Source organism: Stigmatopora nigra, chromosome 16 (genome assembly GCF_051989575.1).
Source record: "Stigmatopora nigra isolate UIUO_SnigA chromosome 16, RoL_Snig_1.1, whole genome shotgun sequence".
In the NCBI taxonomy this organism is placed as follows: Eukaryota; Metazoa; Chordata; class Actinopteri; order Syngnathiformes; family Syngnathidae; genus Stigmatopora; species Stigmatopora nigra.
In genome coordinates, this window is record NC_135523.1 from 855,590 (window position 1) to 869,879 (window position 14,290).

General features: G+C 43.6%; 3 protein-coding genes across 5 annotated transcripts; 1 reads left to right on the plus strand and 2 right to left on the minus strand.

The window, feature by feature from the left end:
• The first annotated feature begins 205 nt into the window (after nucleotides 1-205).
• Nucleotides 206-1,840, plus strand: emc9 (ER membrane protein complex subunit 9). Its single transcript, XM_077736598.1, has 5 exons — nucleotides 206-735; nucleotides 796-872; nucleotides 933-1,002; nucleotides 1,065-1,159; nucleotides 1,225-1,840. The coding sequence occupies exons 1-5, from the start codon at nucleotides 541-543 to the stop codon at nucleotides 1,403-1,405; spliced, it is 618 nt and encodes a 205-aa protein (XP_077592724.1). The 5' UTR covers nucleotides 206-540; the 3' UTR covers nucleotides 1,406-1,840.
• Nucleotides 1,435-5,298, minus strand: irf9 (interferon regulatory factor 9). The gene is made up of 10 exons (XM_077736597.1): nucleotides 5,168-5,298; nucleotides 4,908-4,981; nucleotides 4,214-4,336; nucleotides 3,978-4,149; nucleotides 3,773-3,900; nucleotides 3,617-3,692; nucleotides 3,492-3,551; nucleotides 2,770-3,144; nucleotides 2,180-2,295; nucleotides 1,435-2,102 (listed from the first exon to the last, which is right to left on the minus strand). The coding sequence occupies exons 2-10, from the start codon at nucleotides 4,962-4,964 to the stop codon at nucleotides 1,962-1,964; spliced, it is 1,248 nt and encodes a 415-aa protein (XP_077592723.1). The 5' UTR covers nucleotides 4,965-4,981; nucleotides 5,168-5,298; the 3' UTR covers nucleotides 1,435-1,961.
• LOC144210000 (E3 ubiquitin-protein ligase RNF31-like) lies at nucleotides 5,186-14,182 on the minus strand. 3 transcript variants are annotated; one of them, XM_077736593.1, is made up of 24 exons: nucleotides 13,875-14,181; nucleotides 13,056-13,237; nucleotides 12,837-12,983; nucleotides 12,279-12,434; nucleotides 12,145-12,204; nucleotides 11,925-12,084; nucleotides 11,711-11,857; nucleotides 11,207-11,357; nucleotides 11,026-11,132; nucleotides 10,779-10,951; nucleotides 10,432-10,656; nucleotides 10,030-10,287; nucleotides 9,363-9,548; nucleotides 9,097-9,303; nucleotides 8,245-8,418; nucleotides 8,079-8,177; nucleotides 7,768-7,857; nucleotides 7,564-7,678; nucleotides 7,375-7,487; nucleotides 7,123-7,236; nucleotides 6,921-7,063; nucleotides 6,204-6,372; nucleotides 5,725-5,804; nucleotides 5,186-5,294 (listed from the first exon to the last, which is right to left on the minus strand). In XM_077736593.1, the coding sequence occupies exons 2-23, from the start codon at nucleotides 13,227-13,229 to the stop codon at nucleotides 5,736-5,738; spliced, it is 3,237 nt and encodes a 1,078-aa protein (XP_077592719.1). In that variant the 5' UTR covers nucleotides 13,230-13,237; nucleotides 13,875-14,181; the 3' UTR covers nucleotides 5,186-5,294; nucleotides 5,725-5,735. The 3 variants fall into 3 exon arrangements, with proteins under 3 accessions (XP_077592719.1, XP_077592720.1, XP_077592718.1); XM_077736594.1 differs by lacking the exon at nucleotides 5,186-5,294 and having other exon boundaries at nucleotides 5,480-5,804; nucleotides 11,964-12,084; nucleotides 13,875-14,182; XM_077736592.1 differs by lacking the exon at nucleotides 5,186-5,294 and having other exon boundaries at nucleotides 5,480-5,804; nucleotides 13,875-14,180.
• Nucleotides 14,183-14,290: the final 108 nt, after the last annotated feature.

The window sequence follows — 14,290 nt, forward strand, 5'->3', positions numbered from 1 at the left end:
TATTTGTAAACATGTAAGATTATAGCCTAATGTTACGTTGTTTACTCTTAGTCGGCTTTTTGCCCATGATAACAAGGAGTGACAAATATCTCCTCCAATGAAGTGACAAAACGTGACGACGTTAGGCCAATGAAATGCGAAAGACAACCCGGAAGAAAACAATTGCCCGACCAAATCCTCCAATCAAATAACAGAAAGCAAAAACTCCGGCCAATGATTTCACTTGTCAACTCGACGAACCTTTAGCAATAGCCTCTCTCTTCAACGTAGTGGCTGTCATCAAAGACTCGCTAGCTTTTGGTTCAGATTTGGAAATTAAGAACCTTTTGTAAAGCAGTCTACCTTCCCAGGCAAGGCCCGTGTTTTTTTGTCTACTGTAAATTTATATTCACTTGACGAAAGCCTGCACCCATTGCTAGAGTTGAGCATAGATGCTAAGTGTAGCGCAACCGTCGCATAACGCTGACGTCGCAGAGGGTCAGCTCTTTTTGGGGAGCTACTGTTAGCCTTACGGTCTATTTCCATTAAAAGACGACTGTCATGGGCGAGGTGGAGTTGTCGTGTCGGGCGTACGTCAAAATGTACCTGCACGCTAGCCACTTCCCCCGCTGCAGCGTCAACGGGCTGCTGTTGTCCTCCACGTCCACAGGGGGCGCTGTTTGTGTGACCGACTGCGTGCCCCTGCTCCACTCGCACCTGTCCTTGGCACCTGTTACCCAACTGGCCCTCACCCAGGTGAAACAAAGTTCACTTTTAGACACAAATTACACTTTTGTTAAAAAAAAAATGTTTTAGGTGGACGTTTGGTGCTCGCAGACGCAGCAGAGGATTGTGGGATACTACCAGGCTAATGCATCCGTGTCGGACAACAGGTAAAATTAGAGTTATGTAACAAACTATGCGTGTATAATTTTAACATTCTTTTTGTAAAGCCCTACGCAAGGAGCCCTGAAAATTGCGGACAAGATTGCCGAACAATGTGATGGCGCCGTTCTGCTAATGGTTGGTATAATGTAAACAAACTGAATCATTACTCAGATTAATTCCAATATTTTTCTCCGCAGTTGGACGGGAGCAAAATGTCCCCAGACTACCGCGTCCCTCCCATCGTGATGTACGAACGCAAAGACTCGAGATGGACCCTCAAAGACAAGCACACGTAAGACCCCCTCGACACCCCCCGCGGACGATTATACCCAACTTGAAAAACGTTTCTCCGTTTAGAATCATGCTCCGGCAGTGGGAGGACACCCGCGCCATCGCCAGCCAGATGTTGGAGTCTGGCGACCAATCCCGCTTGGTGGATTTCGACAGCCACCTGGATGACATCACTAAAGATTGGACCAATCAGAAGCTCAATGCCAAGATCGCCGAGTTAGCGTCGCCCGCTAATGGGAATATCTAAGTGAAAAAAAAAGACTAAAAAGACTTGAATTAGAGCTCAGAAACTTGTTTTGCTACAGTTACATAACAGACATTTTGAAATGTAGTACTTACGGCAGCCACCGTGTAACAAATGGCTGTGGTAAACAAGTTAATTGTAATAATGTACTTTTTGTGTTTACTACTGTGACGTTACCTGCTACTAAAATTGCACCGATTACAACACCTGGCTGAATGATAACTTTGCAGCTATGTTTTTTCTTTTTTTAGTAAATTAAATGAGTAAATGACTGAAGTACTACGATTGGCCACTAGGGGCGGATTAAAACACAGGGGACTTTACAGCGACTGAATTTTAGTACTGTATCGGTGCAACAATAGTGGCATTTAAATGCTCTTGTGTTCTAAAATGTCCATATTTGCAATGTTGCTATTAAAAGTCCAACACGCAAATCTACTGAAGCGTTATGTGTAAAAATGCATTTTTTTTCCCTCACTCTTATGTGCAAATATCTTTCAAAAAAGAAAAGTGGCATCAGTAGGATTTGGGGAAAGATGGCGGCCTGCCGCGACTTCCCTCAAGGCGTCGGCGCCTGCTCCTGATTGGGCACAGCCACCAGGTTGAGCGTAATTTCATCCAATGGAGACTGGAGCACGTTGAATGAGTTGAAAATGGGACGGGCGCTTTCCACTTGCTCCTGTGCCCAGGGTAGCGTCACCTGAAAAAAATGGATGCCAAATGTCTTGGGTTGTGTTTTTTGGGTGGTGGAACGTAAGAAATTTGAGGTTTGGTTACCAGGACGATGATGAATTTTTTGGACGGATCTTCAGAGCTGCTTAGTTTTTCGCCAAAGCAAAGTGTCAAGGTGCATTGCGGCGGCTCGCCGCCATTTTGACGGAAGTTCTCGAGTTCTGGGTGAATGAAAGAAATGAAGAAAAAAAATTACGTTATCTACATGGGACATGGGTCTCAAACTTTCCATTAAAGTTTGTGGAAAAACTTTGTGGCATTTTTGCTAAAATTAAATTTCCATAATCCTCAAAAGATTGAGATCTAGACATATTTTTTTCTCACAATTTCAAAATAAATGGTGAATGAAACCCAAACCTCTAATAATAGAGAATGTGTATTTTTTTCCAGAATTTCAAAATAAAAGGGTAAATGTAACCCAAACCCCTAATAACAGAGAATGTGTATTTTTTTCCAGAATTTCAAAATAAAAGGGCAAATGTAACCCAAACCCCTAATAATAGAGAATGTGTATTTTTTCCAGAATTTCAAAATAAAAGGGCAAATGTAACCCAAACCCCTAATAATAGAGAATGTTAGTCATTTATCCATTAATATCAGATTAAAAGGTAAAAAAAAAAAAAAAAATTACTGACCTTTCTTAAAGGCATCTTTGTCGAAGAGCAGGACGGGTCCGGCGTCCCGGTCCATCTTGCGGACCCCCGAGGGGGACCCCTGTGGCCCCGTCCAGTAGATGTGGCCCTGGCAGAAACGCTTCCCGTAGACGCCCCGCGACGTGCACGTCAAGACCACGCCCTTCTCCATGAAAGCCAGCAGAGAGAGGAGCGATTCCGGAGCGTCCTCCGGGGGCTGCGGCAGGTGGACGCGTGGGAAGAAAGCGTCGGGGGCCGGCGTGGGCGGGACCAGCGAGGATGGGGGCGTGTACAGGACGCGCATGTTGGGGCCCTTGATCAGGCGCTTCAGTACTTGCTTGCCCAAATAATGCACCGACACCAACAACGAGTCGCCATCTGTGCAAAAAAAAACCCAAAATATTATCATCATAGCCATCATTATTATTATTCATAAATATTAGGAATATTCCACTTCATCTTCATTTGAATTTGATCCTAAAACAGAAAGTTGGCACTCATGATTGACTTACTCGGGCCGCACAAAATGATGTGGCGGGCCATATTTGGCCCGCGGGCCGCCACTTTGACACCAGTGAGCTAAGTTTGTTTACATTTCAAATACATGGTGAATTAATTTTTTTTCATTTAAAGTCATGTTTTTTGCATTTTATTTCTAAAAGGTTGAATTTGTGACACTTAAAAGTGCTAAAAAAATGCATATAAGTGCAGTAGCTGTTTGTCACCTTTAGGGGGCGGCGTAAAACTCTCCTCAATGCGAACATCCAGTAGAATATCTTTGAAGGCTGCAAAGAAAATCAATAGTTTAGGCTTACAACTTAGCCAATTCATTAAAATAGCCTCAACTTACGTTGTTCCTGTACTTCAGGGTCTGTCTGGAGGAATTTTGTCAGGTTACTTTCACACTCTTCCTCTTCTTCCACGTGCTAAAAAAAAAAGAATGTAAACATGACCAAAAAAAAGCTTTTAATTTGTCCCCCTTTCTGAGTTATTATTTTTTCCTCACCGGCTCCACTTCATCGACTTCATCCGTCTTCATCCGCTTGACGCGATCTACATCCCCATCATCTGTGTTTTGGCGTTTCAACTTTTTGCCACGTTTGGCGCCTCCTTTACGCTGTGGCGTCTCCACGTCTGCGCGGAAACGAGACAACGGCGTGAGAAGGCGGAGCTTGGCGTAAACGCCGAGTCAAAGAAAGTGCCAATCTCGCCTTGTTCTTGGGATGGCACGAGCCGGTAAACTTTGTAAGGTTCCGAGATGTCCATTTGGGCACGCTCCACGACTTCGCTAAACTCGGAGCTTTTGTTGAGGGCGCAACGTAAACGTGTCTTCCAAGTGGCCGGGTTCTTGTCGTCCAGGTTGCCTTTAAATTCTGCCCATGCCTGAAGAACATAAAAGAGGGAAAATTGGTGAGCTGAATGAAAGGAATGATTGAATGGAGTCCACCTTAAAGATGGCGGCGTCCTCGTCTTTGCGGAAGTCCTGCTTCCCGGCGTGTTTCCATGGGATGCGGAACATGGTTTTGGACTCGTCCTCCCATCTCAGACCGGCGTATTTACCGCTGCTCACCTGTCAATTTTGACCAAATTTGTCAAAAACTGCCATTGTTGGTCATCAAATGGTGAATAGCTTTATTATTATAATTTTTTAAACAAGAAAAATGTAACAGCTGCCGATATAGTGTCGTTAAATGTTTGTATTTTTACAAATGTGGTCAAAGAACACCAAAAGTTTATAAAATGCAAAATAATTAAAGATGCTTCCCAATAAAAAATGTTAATAGCCAAAAAACAGTCAAAAAGTGAAAGGGAAATAAATAAATACTTTTTGTCCTTCAAAATGGCAGGCACCAAAACACTGAGTGACAAACACTGATAACATTTATTTGAAGCTCACAATTCAATTCAGTTCCAACCACGAAGACAATAATTATAACATTAGTTTTTGTATCATGAAATAGTAAGAACAATTATTTTTGGTTCAAATGAAATGTGGCCCTAAATTTTCCTACAAAATGCAGAACACGAAGTGTCCAATAATCGCAAGTATAGTACGTGCAACATGCAATAACACAATTACGCTACGTTTACGACAATCGTTTTTCACACATCACATCCGGTTCGTAAGAGGTCTCACATACCTGTTCCACCATCCAGCTGCGAAGTTTACGGGTGCATCTCGCCTTCACGTTGCTCATGTCGCCCAAAGTAGCAACTGGAAAACGAAAATTAAATAAAAAAATAAACCAACACAATCACTTGGTCATTGATATAAAAAATCCAATTGTCAGTGAACGTCCCTTCAATATGGAGTCAGCCAACAAAAGCGTTTAACTGAGTTAAAAATGTTTGAAATAAGGTCTGCCGTAAGAATTAGGAAACAAGTTGATCCCCGGTTCACCTCAAAGATTAACGCTGCTCCAGTTTTCCTTTCAACTTTTCTTCTTTGTGTGCTTGTTGTCGTATGCAGGCGATTAGAAAAGAACACGCCCTTAAAACACCGCCATCGCTTCTGATAAACCACGTGACTGAGGAGAAAAAATAGGATGACCACTAGAGGGCGACCGTTGACGAAGACATCTTTTAAAATAACAATAGTAAAAGTAACTTAAACGCTGATGGACGTCTAATTACACGACGTCCATCCTCCCCCGCCTGTGAATTCAAATGGGTTTACCCCTATTAGACGTCCAATCAATTTAAAATGGGAGGGTGGCAGTGAAAGAACAATGAACTTTAATTTAGGGAATGAAATCATTTATGAGATATATAAACATAGGTTGCTTTTAATTGGTTCACTGAATAGATAGTACACAAATACATTATACGACATACTTCTTCTTGTTTTGCATTCCACTTCATTTGAAACGGTATAGTAATAGAAGTAGTAGTAGTAATAGTGATATTGTGCAAAAGTGAAGTATATGACTGCTGATATAACACCGCTGTGAACATTACTGCATTCCAGATTAAGTTCCGTGCAGCTGTTGTGTGGCGCCCCGGACAACTTTTTCACCCAGAGGGACCTCCATTAGTTTCTGTAAAAAATAAAAATAATATTTAAAAAAAAAAAATCTGGGTTGTCAAGTGTGTCATGTTGGGTGCCACGTTGGGTGTCTAAATTTTCCAAATGAATGCCAGATGTGTCATCAACCAACAAAAAAAGGAGTGGTATTTAACCGAGAGTTAATCTTTACAATGCTGCGATAAGATCGGAACTACATTATAAACGGGTCATTAAATGCAAGGTAGTCCATCTTTACAATGCTGCGATAAGGGCGGAACTACATTAAAATTAATTAAATGCAAGTTAACCATTGGAGGAGAAATGACGTAACTTTGCTAGTCAAAGAAAATAGTAGCTGAGACTTGAAATGGCATGCTAAATTCAAGCTTTTAGCTAGCACGCATTTGCTACCCACAAGTCCTAGCATCACCTTAAGAAGACGTGCATGGTAGGTATCGTCGTCCTCGTCGGCGGGCCTCCTCTGCACGTCCACGCGGTACCTGTTGCAAGCCCGGATCAAGTTGGTGGCGTCGTACAGGGGGGCGGGGTCCAGCGAGTGGGCGTTGATCAGACTGACCAAGTACTCTCTGTAGTGTTTACTGCAAAAACAACAACAACAATAACAAATATGTCTGCCAGATTTGTTGTCCAACTTTTACCAGAGAACAAAACAAAAGATGGGGAGTAAAATAGTAAAAAAAAATAGGTGAATTAATGACTTTTGTGTTGAAGGAATTTACGTTTTTTTATCTTTTAAGCCTTAAATGTTTGAATTACAGTTTGTTGAAGGCTGAGCAGCCATTTTGGCTCACTGAAAATCCTGGTTGAGCCATTTTGGTTCCCGAAAAAATACTGGTGGAAGCCATTTTAGCTCCCTAAAAATACTGGTGGGAGCCATTATAGCTCCCTGAAAATACTGGAGGAGGCATTTTGGCTCCCTGATAATACTAGAGGAAGCCATTTTGGCTCCCTGAAAATACTTGTGGAAGCCATTTTAGCTCCCTAAAAATACTGGTGGAAGCCATTTTAGCTCCCTGAAAACACTTGCGGGAGCCATTTTGGCACAATAGAATTTATTCATTTTATTATTATTTTTAAACAGTATCTAGGCAATGCTATGTCAAAGTGCCGCTAACTTTGTACTCACTCGCAGAGTCCAGCCTGGCCCGCCTGCGTGGGGACGCCACAGGGCGAATCGGCGTTACCCACTTCGTCTTTCTGCTCCATCACGCCGCACGTGTCGGCCCGCGGTCCTTCGGGAGCTTCCGTGTTGAAGTCCACGCCGCTCCTCTGGAAGAAGACGACACGTTAGCGGGCGTTCGCCTTTTCGGGGCGTCGGCAAGTCGTACTTTTAGAAGCGCCTGCAGTCTCTCGGGCTCCCAGTCTCGGAGGTAGAAGAGGCAGTCGCGGGGGTGGTGAGCGTGGAGGCCCGAGTAGTCGCACAGTTCCGTCCGGCAGCCCGTCTACGTTCACAAAAGTCATTTTTAGACCACAAACACAGATAACGACGGGTTTTTAGGTCACTTTTGTACGGGCAAAACCATAAAGAGGTCACGGGACCGCCATTTTGAAGCGGACGGCGTGTGGTTTTGTGTACTAACCGAGGAGTAGGGGTTATTGCAGCCGCTGCAGAACTGGTAACGGCACTGAGTACAGCTAAAGTGCAAGCAGCCGCCTTTGGTTAGCGCGTACTGGAAGCGGCAATGAGGGCAAGCTGCAACAAAAAAATCAAATTGACGTCAAAAGGAGGATTTTTTTGGTTGGTTTGCCATTTTTTTTAGCCACTCAACTGATGCCGTTGTCCATCAAGTAGCCGGCCAGGCCCTGACGTTGGTACTCGGGGTCGTTTTCTCGCTTCCACTGTTGGAATTGCTCACAAGACAAATCCTGGTGCTGAGACTCCCACTAGAACACAAGCAGTTGTTCACAATGATAAGGAATTAATACGTTTTTGGGGGGCTTTTTGAAGGAAAATGACCTATTTTTTTACAGACCGCTTTCTTGCACTGAGCGCAGAAGCTCTTGTGGCACGTCAAGCACGTCACTTTCATCTGGTTGCCTTCGTTGATGAAGCCATAGCCGCACTACAAAAACAAAGAGTCCATTTTGGCTAACGCGCTAATTGTTAGCTGAAGTCACCATGTTATAAGGCTTAATTTACAACTCATTTTCTTTTTTCTGACTCTTTACTGATAAGCCATTGCTATCTTAGGGTCAAACTCCACCTAATTCCTATCCATGGGCTGCCACCCTGTCGCTTCAAATAGATTGGACGCCCACGGCGAGCCTGTTATCGTCAACTTACGTGGCAGCACCACAGAAAATTGGGATCCTTCCTGAGTGTGTGATCTCGGAGTTTTTTGTGGAAGAGTTCGTAGACGACCGTTTCCAAACATTCCCGCAGCTGGTGAGAAGAAACACAATAACGGTCACTCTTTATTTGGTTTTCCCGGCTGGATGATTGGACGCACCTGGATGTCCAGCGTGGAAAAATAACTGTTGAGGTGCTCGGGGTCGGTGATGTCGGGTTTTTGGCAAACGGGGCAAACCATGTCCCAGATGTGTTTGTCGCGTACGGCGATGGTGAAGTGTTGCGTGAAACACTCCAGGCAAACCGAGCACTCGCACGATGTCAGAGATTGCATCTGAGGGGAGAAAAAAGAAAATACCAGAGAAATAAGCATGAAAACGTGCTTTTTGGGAGGAAATTGTGGCCAAAATGGAATCAAACAAAATGATCTGCTACTCATTATTGCCCTTTTGGGACTATTTTATGCATATATTAATAGAAAACATGTGTATTATGGAGTTTATTCTACTGTAAAAAGGCAAGCAGTGTGAAAAAAATTGATAAAAATTGGAGGGAAAAGTAGCGGCTTATAGTCCGGATATTACGGTATAATATAGTTTTTAGTATAATTTTTGATGTGACTTTTGCAAGTAATTCAAAAAAATATGTTTTGTACGAGAGAATGATTTCAAGAAACATCTACAGTAAAAAAAAAAAAAGGACATAAATAAAAAATATATAATCTTAAAATGCTAAAAAAACATGAAAAGAAATCATAAGACTTAAGTATACAAAAAATGCTAAAAAACATGAAAAAAATCATAAGACATAAGTATAAAAAAATGCTAGAAAAAACATGAACAAAATCATAAGACATAAGTATAAAAAATATTTTTTAAAAAATTAAATGATAAAAAAACATGAAGAAAAGCATAGTGCCTAGTTTTTTTTAAATTTGCGGGTCACCTGCTGCTTATTGATAAGCAGCTAAATGCAATTTTGGAAAATTTGGGGAATGGAACCGGGCGGCTACCTTTCTACGAGGGAAAATGCCGAAGCAGCACGGGCACTCGTTGTTAAGGACGCGTCGGATGAAGTCGCGGTCCTGCGACTCCCGCACCGCCTGCACCACGTCGTCCAGCGAATACGTCACATCGGGTTCCCGCAGCAGGGACAGTGTCAGCTCACAGCGCCCCCAACTGGGCAGGTTGTAGAGCGCCAGCAGGCGACGGCAAAGCCGCTGTGGGACGAAAACGTTTGACGTCAACCGGGGTTGTGCCGACCCGAGGCGGTGCTCACCTCTTTGTCGGGATGGTCGGGTTCCAGGGGGGGCTCGGGGCGGTCGCTCCAGATCCCCACGTGGAAGGTGTCCAGCAGGGGGCGCTGCAAGAGGGAAAGGGCACCCTTGACTTGGCCGCCGCTTTGGCGTAGGGCTTCTTCGCATTGGTGGGGGTCTCTGAAGCCCAGAGAGTGGAGCTCCATCATCTGAGGACACAAATTGAGTCAATTTTACTTTCATTTCCATTTTTTCCCCATAAAAATTCTTAATGTTGTCATTGGATTCATTTCAAACAGGCCCGGCGAGTTAATATGTCCATGTTCGAGTCATATTTATCCATAAATGTGCTCGTATCTCAAAGCGGAGTGGTGTCTAAAGTCCACTGAAGTTGAAATGAAGGAATGTTCAGCTTTGAATTAGCATTTAAGGAGGCTCCAACTCCCACGTGGGTTTATCTCTCAAGGTCGGCTTTTTCTGACGGAAACCCGGCACGTTATCAAAACAAAAATCATAAAACATCCGTCATGTCCTAATTTGGTCATTTGTGTCTTAAGGAAGTGCACCTAAAGTTCAAAAGTGGAAAAAAAAGATTTGAAAAAAAATTGTGTAGTCTCCACTTGTGGTAGTATGTTGTTGTTGTTGTTGTCTTTTTGACGTGATCCAAGTACGGAGGGATCTATTTCCTACCTTTAATTTGCGATCCCGCAGCACCCGCGCGACAGCCCGCTCGGCGTCGCCCCCTGTGGCCAACCATGCCAACTTGGCCTCGGCCCTGGTTGTTGCCAGGCCTCGGTCGGCGGCGTCCAAGGACGAGGCCGCGGCGCAGATTTCGTCGAGTAGGTGGGGCAGTTCGGCGGCGTGCCAACGGTACGGGTCGGTATTGCCGCCGCAGAAGCGCGAGGCGGCGTAGAACTCCTCCGGGCTGATGCTGCGCTTCTCGGCTTCCTGTAGGAACCAATGATTGGGTTATAGTTAGAGTTATTCATTTTTTCTTACCTCCTTTTGTAATACAGACCAATATGTAATAATTAAAAATTCCATACATAAAAAATCGGTCATCCTATCATATTGAACCATTTCAAAACCTACTTTGATTTGCCGAATGAGCTTGAGGCCGTCTTCCTCCAAGCGTTCCTGCCTCCTCACATCCGAGAATGTCCTGGCTTTGGGCCGCGGGGGTGCCGGAGTCGGGTCTTTCAAGGGGGCGGAGCTTTTGGCAGGAGGCGGGGACACGCCGTGTGTTTTGCGGCACATTTCGCAAGTGGCCGTGGATGAGGGGTTGACAAAAGTGCAGAATTGACACGCCCACGTCGGCTGAGAAAGACAAAGAACATTGAGTTAATAATCAATAACAATATAGTTGAAAATTGTATAAATTTCTGCAAACACAGCATTTGTAAATGACAGAAAAATGTCAATTTTGAAACACCAGCCACCTCCTTTCCAGTTCCGGAAGCCGAGCCGGAAAGCCTGTTGACCACGGAAGAGGGAGGAGCCACTGAAGAGGGAGGAGCCACAGAGGGGGGAGGAGCCAAACGGGGGCGTTCGCAGACCTCACATAAGACACTGCTGCCTTGATTGATGACCGTGCAACTTTTACACTGCCACTCTGCTCACATTATAAACAAACACCTCAAATTCTGACTTTTACTTTGAAAAGCGACCTTAAAGAAGCCATCTTACCCGTATTGGATGGCGTGCCACTACACCCGCACACGGCACAGAGCGAATAATGCGCCTCGTTGACGGTGGCGCAGAAAGTACACGTCCACGCCGCCGTTGAAGAAGCGCTGAAAACCAAACGTTACATTTCTGTAACTAAGTACTTTGAGTACAATTATTTTGGTCATGTGACCATTCGTACCTGTTGACCTTGGCGCTCCCCAACGGCGTCCGGCTGTGACCTTTCCGGCTCGGGTGCGAGTGGAAGAGGTCGTCGCATTTGCGGCACAAATCTTGCGTGCAAGTGGCGCAGCTGGTGTGCGCGTCAGATATGCCGCAGATGCAACACATTTCTTAACATACACACGCAAAAAAAATATGAATTAAATGATATATATGGTTTAGATTGCAATTTTAATTACAAAGGAAATACTACAGTCATTACAGTCGTACCTCTACTTACAAATTCAATTGGTTCTGGAACTTGGGATTTTTTTTGTAAGTAGAACAGCACATAAGAAAATTATTTAATTGATAGTATTAAAAGTATTAAAAATAATATTCAAAGATAAAATATGCTCTAAATATGTTTCATATTCTTTTGAATGGTTGCATAAAGTGGACCCACATTTTGCGGGCCGCCATTTTAACAGCCGTGTTTGAAAATGAACATAAATGCTAAAAATTAGCACGTAAGCTAGCGTACCTGCTGCCATTTTGGGTTCCCGTCGGTGATGGTTCCTAGCCGGGTGGCGGTGAAATAGGTCATCGCACGGCCCACAGAAAGCCTGCCCGTCGCACGAGGAGCAGACGACCGTAGCCGAGTTGCCGCACAGATTGCACTGATCCGCCACTGCGTTAAAGAAGGCGGGGTTTAAATGTCGTCCACCATTTTCCAACCAATAGACACACATTCTAACCTGATAAAACGGAGGGATTGTTCGGCCCCAATCTCAAACCTTGAAATTCCGTCTGTAGTTTGGGTTTGGGAAGCACCACGGGAGGGGAACGTTTTCGTCCTGACTCCGCCTCTCGTGGCGGGATGGCGATGGCGTGCGTCGTGGTGTAATCCTGCTGCGGCTGGGGGAAAAAATATATGTCTATATGTATACATTTAATATAATAAATGTCTTTACGTACCTTCTGGATGTAGAATTGTGGGATGTAGTCTTTGAAAATGTCCTGGTGAGGATGCGTACCCTGAAAATGAGTTGGTGAGAGTTGGTAAATGCGCAAGGATAAGAAAAGACTGCATTTTGGGGGAGGGGTCAGACCTTCATGAGTGCGTCTATCTCCGTACGCAATGTCATTACTTCAAGGGTGACGGCGGCGACTTTTTTCCGGTCGGGTTCTGCCACGTCGTCGGGGAAGCTGAGGCCGTCCGACTGTTGCTGGGTGTAGCCGTAAAGGAAGAGCACTTGCCGACCGCCCTGAGTAGATGACATGTTAGTGGTTATGACTCGTGTGGGGTCTCAAACCCGAGATTTGGGGGGCCGAGAGCGTTTTGCCGCCACGTATATATTTTCATGCTAGGCGGAAAAAAATGAATCAAAAGAGCATAAGCTAGGATAGCGCATGCTAATGTTAGTTTTGAATCTGTTAGCCAAAAGTGAAGTCGTTAGCTGAAGTTTACAGAGCTAAAATGATTCAAATCCTCATTTTCTCTCCCTCAAATTTTCTCCTATTTTATTTAAATATAAAAAGGGCCCTTTTTATATTTAAATAAAATATGTAAAACTGTTCGGTGGGATATTTCACATGGCTCGCACAGATTCGAACTGGAGTTTGAGACCCTTGATTTACATCCACGTAAAACTAGCATTAGCACTTACCTGGATGGAGTCCACCGTAGCCCTGAAAACGGTATTGGCATGTTTGACACTTCGCCAGAATTTGGGCCTCAGAGTACTGGTGAGGTTGCACCCGTATTTTTCCAGGATCCCCAAGGCCTTGAATAAACGAATCAAAGACTCCAGCACCTAATGGGAAGAAAAGAACGTTCTAAAATAAGAAAAGGAACCCCCAAAGGCTTATTGGGATGCGCTGTTGACCTGGGATTTGTTGTCGCCTGACACGTTCTCCTTCAACATGGTGGCCACCATCAGGTGACGGTACTTCTGGGAGAGCGGGAGATGGAGGTCGGCCAGGAACTGGACGTCGGGTTTTAGGTTGTGAGTCACCCCGGAGGTGAGCAAGGCTTCACCTCTCTTCCTCGCCTCTTCCATTTGGATAACTAATGACAATGATAAAATGGTCTTATGAAAAGGTCATAAAAAACGGACAAACTTGGACCATTTCGAGCAGATTTCTAAATGAATCGAATATTTGACGATTAATCGTGGCAGCCCTAGTTAGCAGAAACCGTAACTACGTTCTGGGTTGGATTTTTTATTATTTTGGCAGATTTTTATCATAAGGTTGACATTTGACTATGTGCTGACATGTTTTAGTGTGTTCTATTAATTTGTTAGGAAGTAATATTTCTTACTAAACAGTTGTCAGAGTTAGCACTAGCGGCAACTTTGAACTAAAAACGACGGAGAATTCACTGAAAAACAAATGTGAGGGGAAGTCCAAACCGGACGAACATGTCTTGTCAGTAAACAAAAACATTTGAAAAATGTAAGCGACGAAAGCATTTTTCTCTTTTAAGGCCGTAAAATATTTATAAGTAGTTCCAAGTCGACCGTCGACGTGGTAAAAAGTACATTTTGAGTAGCTTAAGACAATAATTGTTACAGACTGTACAGTCAAAGTCTACGTTTACTTATCTTTGAAATTGACAACAGAGTGCTCAAAAACATAAACTTGAAGAATAATCATTTTTAAATTTGCGAAAACGTTGACGAATTGTTTGTTTTTCTACTCACCTTGATTTGATTGACTGGCGCTAAAAGCAGCACAAATGCGGAAGTGTGTCTGATACTGTACTTTCGGTAATGTTTTGTATTTTCACCGTAAGTTTCCTGCAAACTGTTATTGCCTACATTCCGTTATATTTATGTTGTAGCATTAAAAATAATTCACCAAATAAAACCCAAAGAAGATTATGGGTTGAAAAAAAGTCAATGGTTTAAACTATTGGATTCATCGGAAGTTATTTGGAGCTCTTGTTGTGAAGGTTTAAGCAGAAGTGATGTCACTCAGTTCAAACCGAAAGCATACGAAAATCGATGAGGAAAATAAATACAAGTATACATTTAGTCCTTTTGTTTACCACTAAAAGATTTTGTTGGCAGAGTTCCTGGGTAAAAATAAAGTTTATTGGCTATCATTAGCCCCAAAA

Coding starts and splice junctions, on each gene's coding strand:
- irf9 (XM_077736597.1), bottom strand. CDS start 4,964: ATGAGCAACGTGAAGGCGAGATGCACCCGTAAACTTCGCAGCTGGATG. Junction 3,693..3,772: donor AAGTCGATGAAGTGGAGCCG/GTGAGGAAAAAA, acceptor TTTTTTTTTTAG/CACGTGGAAGAAGAGGAAGA. Junction 2,296..2,769: donor CAAAGATGCCTTTAAGAAAG/GTCAGTAATTTT, acceptor TCATTCACCCAG/AACTCGAGAACTTCCGTCAA.
- LOC144210000 (XM_077736593.1), bottom strand. CDS start 13,229: ATGGAAGAGGCGAGGAAGAGAGGTGAAGCCTTGCTCACCTCCGGGGTG. Junction 11,858..11,924: donor CAATCCCTCCGTTTTATCAG/GTTAGAATGTGT, acceptor TCTTTAACGCAG/TGGCGGATCAGTGCAATCTG. Junction 9,304..9,362: donor CCGACCATCCCGACAAAGAG/GTGAGCACCGCC, acceptor TTCGTCCCACAG/CGGCTTTGCCGTCGCCTGCT.
- emc9 (XM_077736598.1), top strand. CDS start 541: ATGGGCGAGGTGGAGTTGTCGTGTCGGGCGTACGTCAAAATGTACCTG. Junction 873..932: donor GCATCCGTGTCGGACAACAG/GTAAAATTAGAG, acceptor CTTTTTGTAAAG/CCCTACGCAAGGAGCCCTGA. Junction 1,160..1,224: donor ACCCTCAAAGACAAGCACAC/GTAAGACCCCCT, acceptor TTCTCCGTTTAG/AATCATGCTCCGGCAGTGGG.